This window comes from Corvus cornix, chromosome 2 (genome assembly GCF_000738735.6).
Source record: "Corvus cornix cornix isolate S_Up_H32 chromosome 2, ASM73873v5, whole genome shotgun sequence".
Lineage (NCBI taxonomy): Eukaryota > Metazoa > Chordata > Aves > Passeriformes > Corvidae > Corvus > Corvus cornix.
This window is the reverse complement of record NC_046333.1, coordinates 26,347,001-26,372,541: the sequence shown is the minus strand read 5'-3', so window position 1 is coordinate 26,372,541 and position 25,541 is coordinate 26,347,001. Positions and strand designations below refer to the sequence as shown.

General features: G+C 39.9%; 1 protein-coding gene across 6 annotated transcripts in view; it reads left to right on the top strand.

Annotated features, from left to right (window-relative positions):
- Positions 1-25,541, top strand: part of GLI3 (GLI family zinc finger 3) — a 207,612-nt gene that overhangs the window by 62,302 nt on the left and 119,769 nt on the right. For 5 of the 6 annotated variants that reach the window (XM_039548513.1, XM_039548512.1, XM_039548514.1 and 2 more), the window contains one exon: positions 4,947-5,189. In XM_039548513.1, coding sequence (XP_039404447.1) covers positions 4,947-5,189 — 243 coding nt within the window. Of the gene's footprint in view, positions 1-805; positions 891-4,946; positions 5,190-25,541 lie in introns of those variants that run through there. The other variant, XM_010398635.3, reaches the window with a different exon arrangement.

Sequence of the window (25,541 nt, the reverse complement as noted above, 5' to 3'; positions counted from 1 at the left end):
GACACTGCGGGAGGAAAAAGGACTTTGAAACTTGAAAGGAAAGAGCTTGCTTTCAACCTCAAAAGCTAGGAGGAAAGGGCTCTGAAATTTGCTCAGTATTCCCAATTCACCATTAGCCTGTTTCTTCCTTTAGCCTCAAGGCATTCTCCGCTTTTTGAAAAGATGTTAAGAAATTCAGTCACAATAGAGAGCCTAGTTTTGAACATGTTTCACTCGGTCCATTGAGGTCTGGTCTTCAGCCTTTGTGTGGGGTGAATTGAGCTGAGCAGCAATCTGGTTGGGGAGAGGTGAATGAGCAGTCTCTGTGCAGTCACAAATTCTGGCAAAGAAAAGATTACCCTTTCCTTTATTTTACAATATGCATTCCTGTACAATCCTGCTAGTGGCAATATGCAGAGCTGAGCTTGTGCTTAGGTCAATATGGAGCACTTGGTTTATAGCAACTCTTGTTAAGTTTGTCTTGTAATTGAAGCTGCTGTTGACCTTGCTTGGAGAGCATTTGTAAAACCGTTTATTTAGCATAAACTGAAATAATAAACCCTCCTTCTCTTAGGCTGATTGTGATAGGGTGACATTAGTTTGATTTAATGATTAGCCGCCTGACCCCTCAGCTAGAGAGAGCCGCTTGAATAGGGAGAGTTCACTAGGAAGCACACAGGAAGAATACTAATGAGCTTGTTAAATTTAGCATGGCACCAACCACTTTTAATTCCTCTAATGGGAGAAGCACTGCCTCTGAGAGAGAGGGAGGGAGATGGGGTGGGGGTGGGGGGAGAAGGGAGAGAGAGGAAAAGAGGGAGGAATGCCCATGTCCTGGTAGCCAGAGAATTTTGGTCAAGAGAAGAGAAGAGCTTAGAGGGAGCATCAGCCAGGGTCTCTTGGACTGAGTTGTAAGTATCTTTTTTTTCCTCTTACTCAGCTGAGGTGTGTTGTCAGATCTCTCATGAGATAGTAATGCTCTCTGGAAGTTGCAAGCAGAAATATGGTGATGAAACTTTATATATTAAGAGATTTAACTGTGCTGGTGTCGTCTTGTTTAAGCAGGGGTGTCTCTGAAGTGTGCTGGCATTGACTTTTAGTGTGCTTTATCAATAGATTTCAACTTTTTTTCAGTTGCTGACTTTAGGTGGTTTAAAGTAAAATAGCTTCTATTTTGTCTTGGTCCATGATAAAAAAAGGCAAAAAAGTTCAACAGGTAGAGAAAGTTTAATGGATTTTTGCATTAGGCTTTGGCTTGTGCTGATTTTTTAAACTTTCTGAGTAAATTAGCTGTGCAATTGAAAGTGTGTTTATTCAGGCATGCTGTCCAGTGTGAGTTTTTTGAGAAAGCTTTTTGATTAAGTGAGAGGTGCTCCATTAAGTGAGGTGCTCAGCACTTCTAATAAAAATTGCTTCTGATCAAAATAGCAGGATTAAATCAGGTATTTCTCAGTGGATGTGAAAATCCTGGATTAATGTGATCATTCAAGACTGGGCACTTCTAACGCGTGTATCTGGCTATTGGCTTGTTAAGTCAGAGTAAGGGTGTATGTGAAGAAAGAGAAGCTTATGCAGATTGCTCTTGGGCATGAAAACTTTTTTCTTTTCTTATTTAACCCTTCACTCTTACACTGGCAAAAGGTGGGAGGAATTATACTGGAGTTGGTGGGCTGCCACCAACTTCATCTTTCGCTTTGGCATTTGTCTCTCTGCAACATTTTAATAAATCAGATGTTTCTTTTGACCCTAAAGCTGGCCACTTGTAAAACGTGAGCAGAGCAGTAACAGAACAGTTTTCACTTATTTGGCTGTAAAACCCCTTTGGCAGATGCTGCTGGAGAAGTGGGTTGTTTGCTTACATTTTTGCTTTAGAATCTCACTTGTTGCCATGGTGGACAGTGTGTTTCTGTCAATAATTTGGCCTGGCGCGCCTTGCCCGCACTTACTCTTGAAACTTTATTGAACAATTCAGTTGAACCAGAACAAGATTAGACAGCTTTCCCCTTTTGGCACACTGGAGTGGCTCCCCTGCCGTGAGAGTCGGCAGTGTTACTGCAAGAGTTTCCCACTTGGCGCCAGGGGAGCTCCTGCAAACTGCTTGGCTCTTAGTGTCCTGGAGCGTGGGTGCTGTCAAATTTCTCATCTGCCCCCTATCAAAAGCAACCCAGTGGTGTGAAGTAAATGCTTAGCAAGCTGTTTGGCTGATGAATAAGCCTTGTTATTACTGTAAAAATGCCATCATGTTTAGTTAAATTCTTCTGGGGCAATTTTTGTGTGGCAGAAAACATACTGAAACTTTTGACTTGTAATGGCACATGTCAATAACTTCATAATGGGGAGAGAGATCGTTGATGCAGAAGGAAAAATAGTTTTTTGTTTTTTTTTTCTCAAGTAACCTAAAAAGGGAAAAGCTTATTAAACCATATTTTTCCTTTAGTTTCTAAGTTACTGAAAGTAGGTTTTGAATTTCATTCAGCAATTTGAAAAATCAGCCTTTTCCATAACAGTCACTAGTACCTGGATTCATGACACGTGCATGTTTTGAGAAGAAAAGTATGAAAGTGGAGCCTGCAGACAGATGTCAGCTTCTTGTTGTATCCCAGGATGGCAGGTTTAACAAATATTATCTTTATATGGAAGAGTAAAAGAACTGAAATCCTATCTGATCATCTGAATGATTATACAGCCCCACAAATCACTCTAGCTTTCTTCTTTCCGAACTGTTGTAGCACTGGTTAGCTTGCTCTACTTAAGAGTCTGTCAGAATTTCAAATGGAGTGTAAGACCCTATTTTTATAGGAGTTTACGTTTCATCAGTGAAAGTTCACTCTAGGTTGAAATTTAACATAAAAGACTCTGGCTAAAGAGAAACCTGATGGAAAATATATATTTGATTTTTTTTTTTTGGTTGTTTTTTTTACTTATACAAGCAGGTTTCTAAAACCTTATATAAGTTTTAATGTTTTAGTCCCCATTTTGCAGTTCTCTAACTAAAACCAGCTTCAGTGTAAAAAGTTGAAACCTTAAACCCTGCTAATCCAGAGCAGGGACCAGTGCCTGTGCATATTAATAAAAAGTAGAAAAGGGCAAAGGGTTTAAACTCTGTAATGTTGTTGTCTATTTCCATTAACTCTTTCTCCTCAGACCCAAATCCTGGAAAAGCTCTGTATGTAGAATTACTGCTGGCTGTAAAAATAATTCCATCCCTGGAAGATGCTGATAAGTCAGCAAACCCTGGTAGCTGTAATACTTGGAGATAGAAAAATAATTAAGTGCTCAATAGGCTATGCTGCTGAGTTTTTGTGTTGTTGCTGCTTGGGAGGAGAGGGAGCAGGGAAAAAACTGGTGAGCATTTCATCCAAAGCAATGGTATATCTAGTTTATGCATATAATGGCCGTATAGCTCTATGTACGGAGCCTGTTTCTAATCTAATTTGTATAAAGGCATATAGGTTAAGTTATGCTGGTGTCAGGCTTGCTGAAAGTAGTCACCTGGTGAATTGCTGGCTGCTGCTTGTGCTCTGTGAACAAGTACACCAGGGAAAGGTACAAGTGAAAACTTAGACCTGACCTCAAATCTCTGACAACTGAAGTGCAATCTTGGTGCTGGTGTCAATCATTCTTCCTTGCATGTAGGTTGTAGACTAAAAGCACTTCAGTTTTATTTCCTAAGGGTGTTTTCATTTCCTTTTCTAGTTACCATTTTTGTGCCCAGCATTTAATAATTTGAGATTCCTTGTGTACTTGTAGAACTGCAGAGAAACTTTGAGATGAAGTCTTTGTCAGTACTCCTTCAAGATGTATTGGCGTACACTTGCATGTGCAGCATGGTTGATGGAACAAGGCTGTACCCGGGGCATTGGTGTTGGCCAAGGATTACAGCCAGCAATCAATCATGCTTGTTTAGAGAATCATCTCTGTTTTAAACCAATAATGCAACTGAAGGAGAGCATTTACATTAGAGATATACCTAACAACGCCCATCTGCCACATGGCATGTGTGAAATGTACCTTGGAACATGCATCTTGGTTTTGAGGAACAGAACCATTTTGTGTAGTTTTTGAAAGGTGTGTGTAGTCCCTAGGGGTTAAAGTTCATATGGGAGCAGAGGGTTGTTTTAGCACCTAGTCCTGGAGCTGTCTGCAAGGAAGGCGGGTGGAGCCATGGTCAGGAGGCTCTTTTCCCCTTACAAGTGGTACCACAGACCTAGAGGCTTACTCCAAACTAGGGCTGGGGCTTGACCCTCTTAGTTATTATTATTCCCACTGCTCCCCTTTTTATTCCCCCTTGTTCATTAAGAGTTTGTGGCTTTGTATGTGTGGATATGGGAAAAAGAGGTAGGGGGAGTGTACTCAACAATCCTGCACAGGCGCCGAAATGGTGACACTGTCAGAGCAGGTGGCCTTGCTTGTGCCTGCCTGATGCTGCTGGTCCTGTATCTTGAGCCCTTGAACCCATTTTATTCTTGCCCGCCTTGGATCATTGCTGACCTCCCTGCGAGGTTTCAGCCCCTCACACAGACAAACCCCAGGGACCTGGAGCTGGGCTGCAGAGCTGTGGTGGGTGGCTGGGTGTGATTTAGGCCCAGCTGGTGGGCTTCATCTTCTCCTCTGTGTGACAAATAATTTCTTGACTCCCCATCAGGGAGCTCCCAGCCTTCTTGTCCCAGAGGCAGGGAAACAGCAAGCCTCTGTCTGTTCCTGCACAATTGATAGCCCCGCTGGTAGGATCATCAGTGCATGGGTGACGGTGATCTACTGCTCCGCTGCTGCCAGCTCTGAACGGGCAGGCATCCCCAGGCCATCCCTCACAGCCACACAGGCACCTCCTGTCACAAACTTACACCGGGAGGAGGAGGGCAGCGGGGGGAGAACTTTTCTTTATTGTATTTTCTATAAATGGGCTAAAAGTGTGCGTCTCTCTTTTTTCTTCCCTTCTCTCTTTCTTCTCCCTCGTTTTTTTGCAGAGGATGAAAGTCCTGGGCAGACCTATCACAGAGAGAGAAGGAACGCGATCACAATGCAGCCGCAGGGTGGGCAAGGCCTCGGCAAGATCAGTGAAGAGCCTTCCACGTCGAGTGAGGAAAGGGCCTCATTAATCAAGAAGGAGATCCATGGATCTATATCTCACCTTCCCGAACCTTCCGTACCTTACCGTGGGACGCTCTTTACCATGGACCCCCGAAATGGTTACATGGACCCTCATTACCGTGAGTATTGATTGCTGGTTTATTTGGGGCTGCGAAGTTGGAAGGCTGTCAAATTTAATGTGATTTTGTCACTTTGCATCATCTCCAGGGAGAACTGCTTTGTCTGGAGGGAGCGGTGTTTGTGGTAAATGCAATCCTTTGTTTCCTGAAGTTAAAAACCAGGGTGCAGTTGCACTGCAGCTAGAAATTATCGCAGGCCTCTGCAAAGCAACTTCCACAGGACATCTCATCTGTTGCTAATCCTCCTCAGTCATCCAGGGTTGTGTTTTGCTCCACCTCCTTAATACGTGAAGAAAAAGGGCCTCATTGTAGAAAGCAGAGAAGGAAAATGAAACAGGCCTTAAAAATCCCTCTTTTAAAATAACGTTAGAGTATGTTATTGAGAAGAGGAAGGACTGTGCCCTGTACAGTGAGAATTTGGGGAATTGGAAGGCTTGTTTTTGTGCTTTGGGACTTCTTGTTTTGTTTTGGAGGGCTTTTTTAGACATTCATGAGTGTGTTTGAGAATGCAGGCTGATGGAGTGGTTTTGCAATTTTCTTTCCCAGTTATAGTTCCCTGAAGTTGTAAGGGGGAGGGAAAAGGCAAATGATTTCAACTTCTGAATTCCTGCTCAGGCATTAATAAAAAAGTAAGAAATTAACTGACACTTGAACACAGATGTGGAGTGGATTTCTCCACAGGCAAAGTATGAAGGAGTTAAGCAATTTTTTTTTCATCTGTTTCTAGTTTACCAAAAAAGAGAAAAAAGATCATTTAGTTGTGTAGTAATGAAGTACATCTTGAGGTGTCAAGGCTTGTGCCTTTTGATTATAGATTTATCACCCAGTCAGGAGACAGATTTGCCATTTAACCTTTCAGTCTCCAATGCCAGATGATAGGCTTAAGACCCACAAAGAGAGAGAAGTCTGCATTGGTTTTCTTTTTTTTTAAACATCATTCAGAAATTTTAGTGTTTTAAGGCAAAAGGTCATTAGCCAGACGACTGATTAGTGAGGACAGCTGATTAGTGCATGTTTTTTTGCTAAAGAAAGTGCCAGGGATAAAAGCTAATTTTATCCCTTCATTAGTTGGGCTAGCAGCAAAGGGGAATGTTCACTCATCAGGGTGCAGATCAAAGTATGTCTTGCACAACCTTAAGTCTCACCAACCTCCTTTAAAAAAAAAAAAAGCCTGATTGTTAATAAGGATGGAGAAACGAACACTTGTTGTCTGTATAGTTTAGATCAGTATTTAGGGAAAAAGTTTGCAGTTAAGTTTTTGAGCTCTTTTTTAGTGTAGTCAGTTAGTTTTGTACAGCCTCCTCTCCTGCTGTCTCGTACAGACCTGCTCAAACCCTCTGGGGGAGTTACTCATCTCTCTGTTGAGGAGGATGTGCTTCAGCACACCAGCAGCAGACTCGTGCCAGAGAGGCATGACCGTGCACTGCAAACGGCCACTCGCAAGCAGCAGTGCATACAACTATTACCTCGGGGCTTGGAGGCACCATTCCTAGCTTCTGGTTAACAAACGCCCAAATCTAGCTTAAAATAACCCCAACAAAACAAACAAGTATTATTGGGGAAGCAAAACAGCTTCTCTGTTTGTAGGCAGTACAGCTGGGGAGAAATGAAATGTGTGACAAAAACAACCCTCAAACAAACAACAAACCTTATGCTGAATTTCGTGGGGAAGATAGCCATTTTGACCATCTGACCAGCTGCCAGCTCACCCCTTAAATCCTGTTCAAAGTGTTATTGAAATTACTGAAGGTTCAGACAGAAGAAAAAAGTCTGGTCAGTCAGCATGTGTCTGAGTGGTTTGCAATGAGTTTATTTTGTTTTATTTTCCCAAATTCACCTTTTGATAAGAGTTGCCAAGGTTTAATGATGCTGCTCTGTGGTATTGTGACAATTAATGCTAGCTATTCAGGCTGCGTGGACTACTAGAAAAACATTGATGTCAGAAGTTGAGAGAGCACCAGAAGTTACCCAGCATACAACAGTAGAGAAACAGGAGATGAGTTAATTTTAAATGAGCAACAAGATCTTAAAGCAGAAATCTAAGTCAGAAAGCATCAGATGGACAGACCTGCTTCCCTCTCCTGTAATGAGTAGTACATTTGTATTCACTGATTTATAAAGCCCCTCAAGCTATTAACGTCATAAAAAGAGCCATCATGCTTTTATTTACCTTTAATAGCTGTGATACAGAGAGACAACTAAAAAGACAAATGTCTAGTTAGATTTATAGGAAACCAGACAGTCTTACTGAAATTTTCATAGTAGTTGTATCATTTATATATGTAAGATATGCTTTCATCAAAGTGGCGACTGTATTCAGACTGACACTTTTAGTGGTCCATATGAAGAAGGCTGAATAATGTAAATATGCATCAGTCCCACTGTAGCAACAGGTAAAGAATCAGGGAGTCTATTGTTTCCTTTCTTAGTTTCTTGCCAAGTTTTGCTGGGCATATGGATGGAAAACATTTTAATTCAACATAGATATGTTAACACTCACAGTAATTTCTTAGTTTCCCTGTGGTTGGAAAATAGAGACTTTTCAAGATGCCTAATTCATGCTTCTATTTATACCCACTTTGTATTTAAAAGTGTGGGCAGGCTTTCTGTAACACAGGAAAAGGGAAAATAATTTTTTTGAAGAAGGACATCTGTATATTTTTATGACAAAAAAAAGAAAAAGAGTGTTTAATTCAATTGTGTGTGGAAGGCATGTCCCTTCCATGAGGGGCAGTTATTAGAAACAACTTGAGTACTTTGCATTTTTACATGTAAATATGTATGTGTCTCTTTGTGCATTGCAGGATTTTTTTTGTTTTAATTTTTTTTCTAATTAAAATGACTGATGTTGTAAATGTTGGTAATAATAGTTACCATAAATGTGGAATAAATCCCTCATTGAGGGGGAGTTTGCTCTCCTGCAGAGTGTGGGTGGGGATAATGGTTGCGATTCAAGTGAACCAGCTTTTCAAACAGCTGGGATGAAACATGCTATTGGAGTTGGTGGCCCTTCCGCACCGCCAGAGAGCCCCTCAACCATTTAGCAACTGAGAATGTGAGTGCAGTCCCATGCTCAGCTCACAGCCTTCTATCCTCCAACAGATAAAAGGGAAAAAAAAAGGCCTAAACCAGAAATTTTTCTTTTCTGTCTTTTTTGTTATGGATTTCTTAACCACTATTTAAACACAGCACACAAAGGAAGGGAGGGATGTTGGTTTTGTTTGCTTAACTTTTTAAAAACTTTTTTCTTTAAAAAAGCTTTAGGACAGATGACAGAAATGCTGGAGTTTGCCTTCATATGTTGTTCCTTTTCTTTGTTGAGGAGAGCAGGGTTACTGACCTTAATCACAGTGTTTCTTAAAAGGATTTAAAATCCTGCATTTCTCAAACACTAATTCCAGTGGTAGTTGGAGCCCCTTGTTAATGTAAATTCCATCTCTAGAGTTGGGGCTGAGGCAGGGGAGATGGGGATAGCAACTTGCCTTTGTTATTCTCGTCCACAATTTTAATTTTCGTGTAGATTTATGGCAGTGCTAAGACTGCCTGTCTCACAAGTCATTCCTCATGGAAAAAATGAATCATTCCTGATGTAAACACTTTGATTTAAAACATACTGTTGATATTCTTCCCTGGGTTTCACAGCTCATCTGAAAGAACTCTTAGTACCTAATTAGCAAAACCTGAAGAATTATCTTAAGTAAAAAGCAGTGACAGTTCACTTGGCTCTGATCCAAAAATTTGTATATACAGGAATGTATGGCCCTGGCAGGATTCTCTTTCCAGTAAATCACTTCATCTCAAAGAGATTGCACTAGCTGAAAGCAGGAACTCACTCCTTTCTTTTTTTCTTTTTATTTTCTTTTTTTCCCTCTCCTTACCAGGGATTTATTTTGCTGGTTTTGAAGCTTCTGCATTTATCTGGGGAAGGGGGAACTGCTTAGTGCACATTTCATAGGATTAGCACTCCAAAGGTATTGATTGCCCTCAGTTCCCACTGACTGTTCTTGGACTTAGCTTTGTAAGGACTGGGCCTTGCATAACTGCCCAAGTTAGGTTACCCAGTGTTAGTGTCATCTCAAAATCAATTTGCAACATGAACGAAAAATCTCAGCAAGACAAGCACAATGCTGGTTCACAATGCACTTGGTCATTGACTAGGTTTTAATTTCTGTTGACAAGAATTCCCCTTCCTTCATATCCACATAGGAAAGGAAAAGGGACTGTGAAAAAAAAAAAGGGATTGGATTCTGTTTCTAAAAATGCAAACTGTTAACTGGAAACACTGTCTTAAAATGCAGTAACTGGAAAGCAGTGACTTTTCATGGCAGCAAGTCTTGAACCACAATGGCCAGCTATGCATGGCACATTTGACAGTGAGAGTGGGCCAGGTCACCACCAGCAGATGAGCTCATGGAAGGGGCTTACAGAGGGGTAGGTGGTGGCCTCCCTTGTCATCTCCCTGGCATAGTTTGAGACTCAGGGGAGACTCAGGAAGACTCAGGAGAGACCAAGACACTTCTGGATAGCCCCAAAGCAAGCATTTTTCTTAGCTCACCTCTAGTTTCCCAGTGTCTTTGGGTGACAGGAGACCAGGACAGCTTTTTGTAGAGAGTTTCTACCTGGCCTGGTTGGACAGTGATAGGAGAATGTCAGTGGAGAATCCTCATAGAGATTTAGGGCCAGAGGCTTTAAGTACATTTAGGCGCTCTTCAATTTCAAAGTGAGTTTGGCCTCTGAGAATCTGGGTCCTACTTCAACTCCGTGCAGCATTTTGCAGGGGAGAGGCTTAAGCACTCTAGTAACAAAACTCTCCTCTGACAGTGATTTATGGGGTGGCTTCCAAATGTTGTCAAGCAGGGGTAGTTGAAAAAAGTAAAATCTAAAGCTTTTAATAGAACTCACAAGGAAAAAAGTCTCTATTATAAAAGTGAATGTCAGACTGCTCATGTCAGCTGAGCAACTGAAGTGTGAGTCTTTAAAAAAATTAGCATGTTTGCAAAAACATTTTTGGGATTAAAAGTCTAAAATGTAATAGTAGCTTTCAATAGCCTCCAACAAAAAACATTACTGTTCTCAGATTCCAACTTATGGACAGAGGCAACTTCAGTGTGAAATTTAGGAAGGTGCTGCAGACCTTGTAAGCTTAGCAGCTTATAAGTTAAAATAGCTTCTCCAAGATGCCTTCCAAACCTCCTGCATTGTTTTTGAAACTGCTCATTGCAAGTACTCCTGCCCATTTCTCTGAGGCCTTTTCTGAAATCAGCAAGCCCCGGGAGCCCTGGAGCTGCTGCCTCTGTGTGATGGTCTCCTTTGGAAGTAACAGTTGCACCTACAGATTTACAGTATGTAGCGATGTTCTTCCTTCTTATGCATTTTTTTTCTCCTCGGCATGAGACAGACTCCAAAACTTCCAATATTTGGAAAGCTTTGAAGTGTAATGTGATTGAGCAACTGAAAGGTGATCTTGTAGGTTTGTGGTTTTTTGGGGTTTTTGGGGTTTTTTTTGTTTTTTTTTTTTGCTTTGTTTTGTTTTCAAGTTTAGGTGAATACATATTTTTCTGTGTGTTGATTCTTTTCTTGTCATTACCAGTAGTATTAATTTCAGCTGGAAACTACAGGTAATTATATGGAAAGAGGTGATCCTGTTTGTGGGGAGAAGACAATATTTGATATTTCTTATTTCTAAATAAGAAATAAAAAATTGTAGAAATTATATAAATTATTTCTAGCCCTATAATTCTATTGGACTTCAAAATTCTAAAAATATTTTGAGGAGCACATTGAAACTTTTCTATTAATCTCTCCTTGTTTTGGTGTTCAAGTGTATGTTAAGTAAGCTGTGGGGTGAGGTTTTATGTGTGGTGGTTTTTTTGTTTTGCTTTGTTTGTTTGTTTTTTTAAAGAACAGGGAAGATAAAGAGGACAAATGCAAAAACACTTCTCTAATGGACTTGATTTGTTTTTTTCAGCTAAAGCATTTTTAGCTGCTTTACAGTATGTATTTGTTGTATACTGTCTTCATGGAAAGAGACAGAATTCATTGCTCAGAGCCACAGAATCATGGTTAAGAGCTGTGAAGAAAAAGCCAGGAAATAATGTAATCCATCTCTTGAGCATCAAGGCAGATCAGCTGTCCCTAAATCAGGAGAGAGTGCAAGCTTCTTCAAAGTTGTTGTATCCCTTGATCACGGACATTTGCGACAATGCTTTTAAAACAGAAGATCTGTAGTGGATTTGGGCTGATTTTGTGTGCCTACAACGTTACTTCTGCGGTATCAGCAGCTGGAAGGTGGGGAAAAATGTGAGATGGTTCTCTTGCGTTGATGTTCTCTCTGGTCAGTGTTACTACAGGGAATTTAGTTGCCTAAGTAGAGATTGGAATGTGAGTGCCATTTCCATGCCCATGAGGATCCTAAATGGTCTGACTGCCAGCCTGGTCAACCCCTTGTATCCTGGGTCGTATCTGTTTACTCTGTATGAATGTCTTGAGATATATTAGGGAACTAAGATGGCCCTATGTGTCTATATTAAGGCAGCAGAATCCTCAGTTGTTGTGTCTAAATGTAGACAATAAACATTTAAGTTCAGGGGTTTTTTCTCCATCTCTGCTGTCATTGTCCAGCTATTAAGAAAACCGTAGCAATAATTAGTTTGCAGAGTAGCTAATGTATACAGGATGCTCCTCTGTCCTGATTCTCGTGTTAATTTTCTTGCATTCTGGGTGCTTGAAATCTGGACGTGCCCTATTTTTCATTGCTCTTGCCCCTGGCCCTTATGTGGGCTCAGAGGGAGGGCATTGTGTCACAGAGGATGCCTCAGGTGGGCAGTGGGAGTAATGGGAGCGTGGGGGTACCATGGGCCTGCTCTCTCCATGGCACTGACGAGGACTTGTCAAGGGAGGATTTGAAAGGCGGCATGGTCCCTGTTGTCAACGTGCAATTTCAAGCTTATTCCACGGAAGTCTCTCAGTTCTAGCCTCCTGTTGGAGTCCTGGGTTGAAGAGGCCTTTACTTTTAAGACAGTTTAAATGCTTTGGTTGCTGAACCGTTTTCAGGATTGCTAGCAGATACAGCTTTATTGCTATTGACTGAGCTCAGTACTTAGGAGGAGAGCCACTTAGCCATAGCCTCTACTTCCTTTTATTCACACCTAGAAGCACAATTAGCTTCCTCTTAGCCTGGCTCTTTACCTCTTAGCCTTGGTAGTTTACACAGTACTCTCTAAACTGTTATTAAAACACTGCTCAAATTACTTACAACTGGGGCTCTTGAGCTTGCTGAGTGGGTCGCATCTGAGTCTGCAGATCATGTCAGGATCTTTCAGTCACACTTATACAAGCTACCTTTATTCATTTCTGATAGTATAGCTTACAGCCAAGGCAGCAACCACCAGTGCAGGGAAGCAGTGTTATCCTCAATATTGATGTATTCATAACTGTGTAAAGAGTACAGCTGCTCTGTTGCCATGTGGTCGTCGGCATGTGTGGTGGTGGGTACACAGCAGCAGGAAAGGCAATATGTGCATGGGAATGTTTGTATGTACAGGTTTGTACATCTTCATACTTCCTCTTAAAAATAAGATTTATCACTTACAAAAGAGTCTTCTGATGTTGCTTTCTTTATTGTTTTTTAACATTGTCTTGCAGTTTCTTTGAGTTCAAAACAGATAGCTCACCAGATAACAGAACTGCTTTTTAATCTCAGTTATGCTTGTTTCATGTTTCACACTGAATAAGGTAGTATAGAGGGTCCCCAATTGTTTATTCTAGTTTCCCTTTCACATTTCAGTGCTGCCCTGAGCCATCATTTTTCCCAAGCAGTTGAATGATGCTGATCCAGAACCCAGTGAATTCAATGAATCAACAACTGCTGGCTTCAATGAACTTTGAAATAATCCCTGGTTGCATTATATTCTGCCCTTTTATCTTACCTGTTCTCCACGCTAGTTGTAATTTAAAATCATAATTCCCAAGGATCCATGTTACCATTTTGCAAATGAAGAGATGAATATTGTTATTCCTCTATCTACAGTCCCCATTGAAGTAGCCAGTGATAACAAGCCAAAAGTAATGGCATATGAAATACTTTCAAATAAATGGCTGATTATGGTAACAGCTGAGTGTAACACCATACCAAGTGTTGAAGCAAATAACTGGGTTAGAATGTGTTGACTTAAATTTCATTCCAGCATGTCAGACTCCTTAGTGTGAAAAGGTACTGAATTTGATTTGTGTGGGGTTTTTCACCAGCCTATCAGCAGATACAACTTATGAAAGCTTCAAGCTTTGACCTTGACTTCTGTTAGATATTATTGTTGAAATGGAACTGGGTTACTTGGATGAATGAAATTTGGATCAAGGCCTATGTTAGGTATAAACAGTGGTTGCTCACTTTACTGGGATGGACCAGCATGGTACAGTGATAGGAAGCTGTTGGCACCAAAGCTGTTCATGCTGGACGATATTTGAATTGGCATAAACACCACTGATCTAACAGTGCTGTTAACAATAAAATTGGTGCCAGACATCAAAAACATTAATTACCACTATGATTGGAGTGGAATTTTTTTTTCTTTTAACTAGGAGGGAAAGGAGGAGCACTAATCATACATTGCTAGCTAGTTATTGAGCTGCCCAGTATCTGGGATGTTTGATTTGGAAAGCCTGATGTATGTCCTGCTCATATAAGTCCCTACATTGCATGAGACTGTCAAAGACCATGGTCTATGCTTTTTTTTCAGTCTTTAAATTTTTAGGTTAATTTTTTTGCTTTTAAACACATAAAGCAAACTGGAAGAAACCCCTTTAAATAAAGGCTAAAGGCCTGATTTGGCTTCATATGATCCCACAGAATAAATTAAAAACCCGAATGAAGCACAGAATGCTGGCCTGTGAAAATGTTTCCGCTTCTTGTGGGGAAATAGCACATTTCTTCAAAGTCAGTAGTTACTTATCAGATTAACACACATTCGATGTTTAGTAGTGCCATTCATCCTTTGTGCATTATAAACCAGGGTTGGGGAGGACAAGGGCTGCTGTGGTTCTTCCCATAGATGTGAGTTTTGTGTGTATTCCACTCTGAAAAGGTGGTCTGTACAGGTGGGTTAAAGCATGCTGTGTCTCTGTCTTGTGACCAGCCTCGCTGTCTGGAATTTTTTGGTAGATAGCCTGTGGGGGTGTTGCCTGTGTTGCTTTAACCCGTGGGGGTTGCCTGGGCATGCAGGTCCTGCTGGACCAGAGGTGTGTTGGGCCAGTTGCTGCTGAGGCTGTGCCTGGAGGCTGGCAAAGAGCAAGGTTGACATGCCTTACCATGAGGGGGTGCCTCTGGGCTGCCTTTAGGAAGTGATGTAGACATGGATACTGTTTGTTAAGGTTACACAAGATATTGGCACAGCTCTTTGAGGAGGACATTTATCTGAAATGGTTTGCTCTGCTGTCTTTTGAGAAATGACTTTTGTATTTTCCTTATGGGAGCCTAGTGCTTAGCCTGGCATTGCTCTGTGGTCTTGAAGCACAATACCCTGTTGTAGGAAGCGTTATATGGATGGGAAGAAGTCATCTTCAAATTCCTTCTGAGCATGCCTCTAGTCCACAACACATGCCAGTAGGTCTTGGCTCCAGAAAATGCTGGGGCCTGTTCAGTGTTTTCCATGTAATGCCTTTTTTTTACTTAACATTCAGACTCTGTATGTATGCTCATTGTTTGCTACAGTATTTCACATAGTCTAGATCAGCTATTGGTTGAATTCTTCCAGCTGTGATTTCCTAGGGAGCTTCAAAAGCACTCAAGAAGGTGCTTTCTCTTCCTGCTTCCATCCTGCTGCATAGTGCTTCCATGAGTCCCACCTAACTGCAACTAATGACACCTTTTTATTTTGTCAGTGCAGGGAACTGAGAGGTTATGGTGGCAGGCAGCAATCCTGTTCAGCCTAGCTATATTTTGCTTCTTGTTCTTCGGACAGTGCCATGTACTTAGAAGAAAAGGACTTATAAAATAGTCCAGAATTAATTGAGTGCAAAAGTGGGGAAACCAGAGGTGGGAGCTGTAGTAGTATTCCTCCTCGGCCCAGCCTTTTAAGAACCATGGTGAATTGTATATTATGGCTTGTAGCTATGAGAAAAAAATCTGATGGCATTCCACTGAATTTATCTTCAGTTCTGTAACTCCGGCTGATCCTACTGCAAGTACATGTCACCAAGTCAGTGGGAGAGTGGTTGCCAGTGCGTCCTTGGTTACAAATCAGCCCTGATGCACAACATTCATGGTGAAGCCATAGCCCTTCGTGGGAGCTGGGTGTATGCCTTATTTCAGTGTAGGCATGTGTCTCAGGTAGAAGGCCTGCTGTTTTATTTGTAGTGACCAATTCTTTTTCTTTTAATCTAGTATGATTTTGGCACTGTATGGTGGACACTGGTATTAAAGGCTATTGGTGCGCAACATGGGATGCATATGTATACCACAATAATTTGGTGTTTTCTCTAAGGCTTGGTGCTTCCTGGTTATTTTCTTGCTCATTTTTGTAATGTGATTTTTCATATACTTCTGTATTATGAACCTTTTTGTTTTTTTAAGCTATCTCTGATATGCAGCTTTCCTATCTTGGCTCCCAGAAATGTTGAACCTCATTGTAAAGTCCCTTCGTGTAAAAGCCATCTAGTTATAACTCTCAAAAATAAGAGGCTTGTCTCCTGAGGACAGCTCCATATTGCGGGTGAAGTATAATCCTTAGCATTGTTTTTTTGCTTTCAAATAGCTGGGGACAGTAAGTCAAGGAGTGAGAACTCCCTTTGTTTCATGTAGTGTGTGTTGCAGGGAAAGAATGTAACAGAGCAGAAAATGAAGAAAGACATAAAAGAATCTCAGCTCAAGGAGGTCAGATCTATCACAGGCTTAGCATTGCCTTCAAAGATGTCTGGGACAGGTGGCAGTTCAAGACAATCAGAGGAGAAGCATCCGCTAGCGCTGAGATAAGGGATTCTTGCAGAATCCTGCTATCTGGTCCCAGTTTGCTTTGATGTAACTCTGCAAGAGAAGACTTCTGGGAGCAGGCTACTGCTTCCCTCCGTGATAGGCTGCTGTTGTTCAGCCTTTTAAGGTCTCATTACAGTGGTCCTTGAGGATTAATCCTCTTTAAGGTTTACACGGGAATGGTTTTGTCTGAAGGCCCAGCCAGGGACCTCACTACCACCTGTACAAAGAATTATTGGATTCTTTCATTCTGTTTTTTTAAGTGGCTCATATTTAACAGTATTTGACAGAAAGTAAAGCCAAACATCTTGCCTTTTTTTACTTCCCTTTTTGGCTATTACTGAGTTTTTGTTGAGCACAGCTTGAGCAGTCCTTTGCAGACACTGAACCATTAGCAGTAAATTGTATGCTTCCGGTTACTCTACTTAGCCTGCTGGTTTTGGCAGACTTTCTTTTTCTTTTCTTTTCTTGTCCTCACCCCACTTTCTGCTTCTAAAAAGAAGGGAGTGATGATGTTTGGCTTCAGAATCAGAAATCATCCTTTTGCTGCTTTATTCCCAAGCCTGCACTGGTGAATTTTGCATTTGTGCTGTTCGGTTCAGTGTTCAGGGTATGGGAATGTCATCAATTATCAGCATTAATTTATTAAAAAGAACATATCAGCACTTTATAAGGGTTTGTTTATGAAAATACATTTGCCACTTTGAAATGACTTGCTTTTGCTGAAATTCCCACTCATGTGGGAATCATGCTTGGTTTTGGAGATGCAGTAGCAGCCAAGTGACTTCCAGCTCCCCGATACATTCTGTTCTTGGTATTGTTTCTGTGTAATTCTGTTACAGATCTGCCACTTGAAGATGGGGAAAAGGCATGCCAAAGAAAGGAACATTACTCTGAACTGGAGTATCTTTTCCCAGTGTCATTCCTTATTTCCCTAATTGAACTAAGTGTTACAAAGTCATTTTGATACTGTAACTTCAAGATGGTGGCTGAAGTAAAAGAATGACAAAGGTTTTGCTGAAAACAGTATCAGTGATCCTGACAGGTGAAAGTAAAGTTGCTGTTCCGGGGTAATAAATAGTTTAAGGGACTCATGTCTATGTTGCAGTGGAAGTCCTCAGGTTTAGCACTTCTGAACCCATATCAAGCAGCTTGATGGCCCTAGTTCAAATTATTATGACAAGTCATAGTGTATTTTAGTTTTAAAAAAAGGCAACAAACCATTTCTACCTAGAAAACTCAGCAATAGCTGTAAGTTGAATCCTTTTGGTTCAAAATAATGAGTTGTGCATCGTTGTCTACAGAATAACTTGTCATGGGTTACATAGTGATTGTACTTTATGCATAAAATGCAAGCAAAACAGCACCTTCATAAACCTTCTGAATTTTGTTTTGAGCATTTTGTTTGGAAGTTATCTGGTATGTTAAAGAGTGCTTGCAATGTATGTATAGCAGATTAGTTTTCTTTATATATAAAAATATTATAGGAAACCCTATAGGTAATGCTGGCTATATAAAACTATACAGTGCCATTATAGCCATAAATATGCCTGTTACCTTCATACACTGCACATAATTTAAAATTAGTGCACAGGTTAATTTTTACTGTGTTTGTGAAGATTGTTAAATTCTGCCCATACAATTTTTTCCCTTTTAGCTAATTCTGAGAGGATGGAAAGTTGAGAGAAGCAGAAACTAAGGAAAAAAATACTAACTCAGATAAAGGTAATGAAAAGTCATGATGTGAGGTGCTGTAGATCCCTCCAAGAAGACCTGTTGTCTGAAGAAATACAGACATATTCTTGGCAGCCTAACTTTATATAAATCAGACAGGTGTGCCATTTTATGCATCTGCAATCAGGTGCTGTAGCTGTAGTCTTGATGCACGTATTGAATATGTTTGTAAATAAAATATTCTGTACTTACTGTCTCTAAGGTACAAATGCTTTGAATAACATGATGTTAAATTTCTGTTCACCTTCTTCAGTTTCACATTAGAGCTAGTTATCAGCAGTTTGCACTTGTATAGAACTAATCGGAAGGTTGCTGTTTCATTTTTGAGTTCATAAATACAGGGAATGTGATGGTTTTTTTATTCCACTGATGATAAATGCGAGAAAACTGGCAGTGCTAAGTTTAACTGAATTTAATGGCTGTGTAATTTCAGTGTGAAGGTGTCATTATGAAGCATCTTTTCAACTGAATGTCATCTGCACTGCAGTTTAAAAATGGTTCAGCAAAAAGTTAAGTGTTTTTCAGTTGAAAAAATGTGGTTGACGACACCAAGCCAAGTTGTGACCTGTTTTCTAAAGAGCCCCGGCTCCTTTTTCACCCAAACACAAGTGGGCTGGATAGGACAAAGGGGAGGGCTGGTTTCAGACAGCTTGTTGGAAATGTGATGCTATGGTCCAAAGATTCATTTGCACAGTCTACAGCAAGGCAGGAAATGGATAGAGCTTCCTTCTGGGCCCTGGGCTCACCTCTGGGCTTGTCTTTAACCAGGTTGTAAGAAATAATTTTTCTTGGAGCCAAGGAAGTGAAATGGACGGCCATTGCACCGTTTGTACATACACCATGGAAACATTTACTAATAATAGTATTGGTGTTTTCTAAATAACAAAAGTAACTAGAAATCAGTGGAAGTTAGCCACCCTGGGAGTTCAAAGTGTAAAGTTCAGCCATTCTTTCATTGTGAGAGTAAAACAATCCATGAAAATGAAAAGCTGGGTGTTTGTTTTTGTTTTTTTTTTCTGTTGTGACATAAAGCAAAAATATAATATTTGATTCTGCTCAGTTGAACAATCATGGAAAAATTAACTCCTGGAAAAGAAGTTTTCAGAAAGTTATAATGGGCTAAAAATAGGGTTTTGTAAGACATTATATAAATCCACTGCAGCAGGTGCTAGTCAAACCTCTCCCTGCATATGTGTAAAAATACATATACACATGTACATATATCTGTATTACATATGTTAAAAATTCCTTTGCAGCTTTGGGGATTTATGCCTCTCATGAGTCTGAATTTTTTCAATAGTAGTAAATTCTGCATTCTGTATTATTATCGGTGGATTTTTTTTTTCCTTCCCTAGGAAAGAACAAAATTGTAGTCAAAACTGATCTCATGCTAACAAATGTGGAGTGGGCTAGGAGTTGTTCAAAGTCCAATGGTTATACCACAGTGTCTTTATTTGTGTTTAGAAAATACTTAACAACATGAAAATTCAAAAAAGCAATACAGCAGAAGTGTGTGTATCAAGTATTGTGTTTATTTATTTGCTTACACAGATGTCATACAGCTGCTGAATGCTGTTGTTAGCACATACAAATTACTCTCAGAAGTGGCTGTAGCAATTGTAGTCGCTAGCCCTGTAAGAAGAAACATATATTCCAAAAATCTGTCATATGCAATGTGATCTAAGAACTGTAGGAGTTCACCTCAGTTAAGTTGCTTCAGTGAAATTTAGCTGCCAACTGTTGTGTTAAACACAAAGTAAAGATTCAAATCATATTAATGAAGAGTTTAATTAGGAACAAAAAACTGGATGAATTTTCAAATTGTATTCTTTCAGAGCCTTTCAGAGTTTCCTTGTGCATCACTCTTTCTTTGGATTTGTCTTTCTGTCAAGGTAATCCAAAGTTTTCTCCTTATTTTTTGGGAAGTCTTATGCACTCTCTGGTATCTTCTGATCTCAGTCTCATAATGCTTAAATATGCACAGGATCATTAATTTTCCTAACTGCTCTGTATACTTTTTTCCTTGCCCCTGTCTCCCAGAGCTAGAGCTGCTTTGGATTTATTGATCCGTCTTCTGTTCACGCTCAGAGAAAAATCCTCAAAACTTACGTTATTTCTGCGGACTCTGCTCTGTTAGATCCTGTCCTGAGCTTGCATGTGCTGCAAAGCTTTTCGTCTTGGGAAAGGCAGCATAACTGTGGCCTATAAGGTCTAGCAAGAACCTGAATACTTGGTGTCAGATCAAAATCAAAATGTTACTCAAGCAGCTCTGACAGGGTTTGGACATTCACTAGGTGTCCAGTCATTTTTCTCTTATCTAAACACTCTGCAGCTTTATGTACAAGTCTTGGATATCAGGTGGCCAACAGGGGTTTTCTGTGGTGGGTGCTGCAGTGTGAAACACTGGCCTTGGCTCTGCAGGTAGGCAAAGCTACTTCAGTAAAGCTTTGGTTATTCTGTAGAGCAAACAAACTGATTTTGGAGTCATTAGGGATGAAATCCCACAACACCCAAAACAGCTGGAGGCTTTCTAGTATGTTCAGGATTAGATTTTATAATCTTAAAACAAGAATGCAGATAGTTCTAAAAATAGCTTGATTAGAAGTGATCCCTTTCTGGAATTTTGATCTGCTGTGTATTTTGCTGTTTCACGCTACATATCTTGGTTTTTTCAAGATGTAGCTTTGGTGAGGGAAAAGGAAAGTAATTTTTCCCATCTGCTCATGCAAGCAGTTTTCTAAGATAGTAAAGGACTTGTTAAACATGATTTTTCATAAAGTCATTATAGAACAGTGATGAGTCAAGAAGGTTTTATCATCACTGACCCACTTTTTTTTTGTTTTTCCAAAAAATTAACCAAACTCCAGGACTGATTAAGAAAGGCCCCATGTCATGTTCTGTATGGAGTGCTATTTTTCTCTCAAAGCATGTATGCACAGACCGATTTCCCATGTGTAGCAGCTTACAGGCAGAGAGTTTGAGATTTGTTGGAGATCTCCAAGGAAGTTTGTAGCAAAGTCACAAATAAAAATCTTTATCTAATGTGCTATGCTCATGCCTTACTAATTAATTAGAAAAACTTTCAAAGTGGATTCAAATCTCTCTTCCTTGTCTGGGTTTCAAGTTGGGTAACTTTTTTTAACCCTTTATTTTTTGGATACCCTTTCAAAGTGTTGTTTGCCACAATTTTTTCACATGAAGCTTAGAAACTGAGATTGGGACAGTAATTTGAGGGTTGATTATTGTTTAGGCTGTAAACATTGCTTCAAGAACTACATGGAGTCAAGCTACAGCTTGATGCAGCAATGTAAGTGAGTGGCTGAACTTTCAGAAGTGCTGAGCATCAAGAAGTTTTTCTGGAAGCTCTTTGGGGCTTGGTGATGTGAAAATGAAGAGTGTTTTCTCTAACTCACTCTTAAAGCCTAACTTAGAGTTCTACTTTCTAAAAATCTTGGTCCTAGTTTCTAGTCTTGAATTTGGATATCTTTGTGTGTTTTTGTCAGTAACCAAGGTGAATATGGACTGTGCTGTAATGTAATGTGGTTCATTTTGCTTCATAATGAAAGTTCAGATGATGTCAAGTGTGCAGTGACTGTGTCAGGTCTCAGAGGAGCAATTATCAGCCTGGCCAGCTCTACTCACGCCTAGATTTTTACATGATGGGCTCTTTTTTTTCCCCACTTAGTGAAAGAGGTTTCTGTGGGTTTTTTTGTTTGTTATTTTTTGTTTGGTTGTTTTGGTTTTTTGAGGGCTTTTTTCCATTTAAAAAAAATGAATACTCTTAAGCTTATTGTCATATTGCAGTGTACTCTTTTCATTTTAACCCACAAACTATAGATTGTTTCAAAAAGTTGCTTATAGTTGAGTATTGGTTTAATTGTCCCTGAGATAGGATTTTCATGCCATAAGGCTGAAACTTTGCATATCCCAATAGAAGAAAAATATCAAAGGAACTTGGACACAGAAAGTAGTGTAGGGACTTCATGGGGAAACTCCCTAAAGAAAACACTCATTTTAATAGCCAGTTACAGTTACTTAATGACAACAGTGGAATTAACCTGTCTCATAGTTTATACAATCCCTGCACTTATAAATGTGAAAATTAATAGTTAAGGCTGTCATAAATCTTACACTACCCTCATAGTAAATAAGCACATCATTCTTATCAACTTTAAGCTACATTAACTCAACCCCAAGTAATTACTAGTTGAAATTTTCATTTTGTAGTAGAAGGAGACAGGCTAAATTCAGACTCTGGCTGGAAAACCCCAAGTGCTGCTCTTGTAACTGTAATGTCAAATACTAAGAACTACACAAAAATCTTGTATGAAGGGTTACTAGAACTGGTATATTATGCTAAGTACTTATTAATGATCTGTTACTTAAGACTCCAAATACAAGTCACTATCTATTAAATTTTTACCAAAAGTCTGTGTTATAAACATATCCTTTTGAACTTTGTACAGAATTCTGCAGGAAAATACTTTTTTTGACATTAAGTGCTAAACAGGAATGTCTGCTCTCAAATAAACTTACAAGACAGAGAATGTGCTCTCTTAAAGGAAAACAGTTTGATAATTGTAAAATCTCATCAGTTTAGGCCATGATGCTGTAAGTTCAGGTAGGTGGATAAGCTATGTCGCAAGGAGCATCAAGTCCAACCCTTAAGTGAATGGCCCAGACAGGGATTGCACTCACAACCTTTGTATTCTAGCACCATGCTCCTACCAGCTGAGCTAATCTCAGGGCCCCCTTATCTGATGAGGATACAGGGACAGAGCCAGATTTTGTCCACAGCTACTCCTTTCTTGACTTTTGAATTGCTAGGGTTTTAAAAGTGATGTGTGAACTAGGTAGGCTTCTGTCACCCAGCAGTGTTAAACAGACTTTTGAAATGCTGTATTTGGAATAGGCAGCTTTGAACTATCATGGAATGGAACAAACCTGGGTATCCCTGGCACTCTCCAAAAGCAGATATTTCTATAACTTCTCCAGGTATTCCCTTTGTTAGGAAACCTTTGGAAAGCAAATGGCTTTAAAATTGCCTTGAACTTTACCAAAATTTTTTGAGAAGTCCTGCACACTGAGTGATCTCCAAAGCAACTGGTGCTCCAGCCCAGTGAGACATAACCAGTGCTCGCTGAACCAAAACTTTAACCTCAGCAAAAATTAAACTGACCATTGTTTCAAAGCATGAACCTGGAGAGTGTGTAGGTGCTAATAAAATAAATGGGTATTTTCTGTATGTAGCAAGAAACGCCAAAGATAGCTAATAGTAAGGTTGAGTATCCAGATTTTTTGTTTTTCATAATAGAACAGATGGGAGTACTGTTCATTGGCAGAAATTACAATATTCTATTCAATTATAGAGATAGGGTTTGTGTGCATTACAACATACATAAACAGCAGGCGCCATTCAGTGATCCTGATTTTCTTGCCCTCTTCCACTAGTCCTCTTGCCCTGAAAGAATAAAGGAAAAAAAGCAAAACAAACCTTCATTACAGCCTTGCAATAAGAGACTAGGAAGGGTGTAATGAGCAGTACTGTGCTGATATGTTTTAATAAATATTAGTTTATTGCATACCACAACAGAGAGTAAATACATGCAATTACTTGCAAATTTCTTCAGTGTTTGTACTTATAAATCTCTGCCTAAATCTTCCCAGCTGGGAGTTAGTCTGGTCTTTCTGCTTTGGAAGCAAGGCTTTGTTCTCATGTTCAGCTTCGGCTCAGTCTGGAATAATTCAGAAACGTATTAGATAGATTGCTGCTCCCAAAAGGCATAATGAAATAACCTTCACTCCCAGCCTTAGGGAAATAAGCACACAATCAGGGCTTGGGCAGATCTCTCGATTAAACAAAGAACTAACTGTGCACAAATTGCTCCCTAACAATTTGTAAAGAGTCCACTTTATAAATTTCTTGCAGATGTAAAGCTGATATTTTTTAATCAGAATGGCAGGGCTGTTAAAGTTGAAATGTCTTCAACCTTATCCTTTTGCTCTATAATTAGTATCAGAAATATTTAGATTTAAAATGGAATTGGTAACACATCCTAGGTTATTTTTGATTTGTTTCGGGGAGTCAGTGAAATGCAATGTCAAACCTAAGCTAAAATCTCCACTTAATACGTACAGGGAACTTAATCCATCTGGAATAGATTCAGGATAACTTGGTGCTGTCAATTTTTATTTTGTTTAATTTCATATGGTGTTCAGCAAAGGACTGAAAAGTTATTGCATTTAATGTTGTTGTGACTTAAGGTGTTCTCCGGCCAAATTATTCAATAAATCAAAATCAGGCTGTGGTTGTAGCTGCAAAGTGTTGTTTAGAATAGAATATTTAGGAGATTTTTTTTGCAGCTTTCCATTGATTGAACAAGACGCATGTGTCATGCAAAAAGCATGCAGTATTTTGATGAATAGCTGTATTAGATGGCAAGTCTAGGGACCCAGTAAACACAACTTCTTATTTTAGTAGCCTTTGTTTTTAACTTTAAGGCTTCGGTGTAAAAGAAAATACCACTTGAGTGTCATTCTGATGCCTTACTGTTCATGTACAACACATCCCCTTATCATCTGAAATATCCCCATACATTTAAAAACACGTACCTATTTTCTGTACATTAGCTTGCCACTGATTATCTCGTTCTTCAGCTAGTTAAATGGTTCAAAGTCTTGCTCTTACCTAAATGTGCAAGGATATTACTACAGTTCACGGAGAATGGTAGAGATTTTTGGGCAGTGTTTTCTGTGAAGCCGCGTTCCTGGTCCTCATGCTGGTGTCTTTCTGCATCTCTGGCTGAAGTCAATAGACCTGCAGTCACATAACAGGGAGCAGAATCCATTCCCCAGTTTCCTACGTCACTCTGAAGAGGAACTGTGCTTGTATCAGCACAGCTGTCAGCAGATGCTGGTAGGTCTTGTTTCTACAAGCACAATGTTCAATTTCAGTTTAAACAGACCTGATTTAAAAAAAAAAAAAGAAAAAAGAAAGCGAACTTTGATCAAAATGCGTGCAGCTACTTGGCATGAAGTTGTGCTTCTCAGCTGCAGGAGTGCACATCCAGCTGCTGCCTGGAGCAGTTCTGGGGCACCAAAGGTGCCAGTGCAGCCTGGGGAGCTGCTCCTGCCAACTTGGGGCTGAGCTGGGTGTCCTGCCCCAGAACATCATCTGTTCACTGCTGTGCTCTGATGGTAAGTTACCAGTTGGGGAGGTTTTGACTTGGAGGTTCTCTGCAATGTTTTACCTTTTGTGGCTAATGTGTAATTTCTCATGCAGGCCCAGCTGGCCTGACATCACCTACTGCTTTCAAAAGAAGTTCGTGAGACATAAGCAGGAAGCCTGCTTGTGTGCTTTATTACATTAATGACAGAATTGGAGTTCTAGAGTTGTGTAAGTTACTTCCATTAGAACTAGTGGAGTTCTAGCTGTGGTTTGGGCATGTGTTATAAATGGGGAGACAAACAAAAATATCTAAATGCATCCTCACTGAAGAATGTTCTTGCCCCATTTCTACATAAATGCATAGCACCCATGCTTGTCTCGTTTATACTTTATGTGTAAAAAGAGTAAAAAAGTACTACAATTGTTTTAGGAGAGATAAGTGAGAAAAAACAAATAGGAATAGAAGCTGGGCTCTATTTGGTCT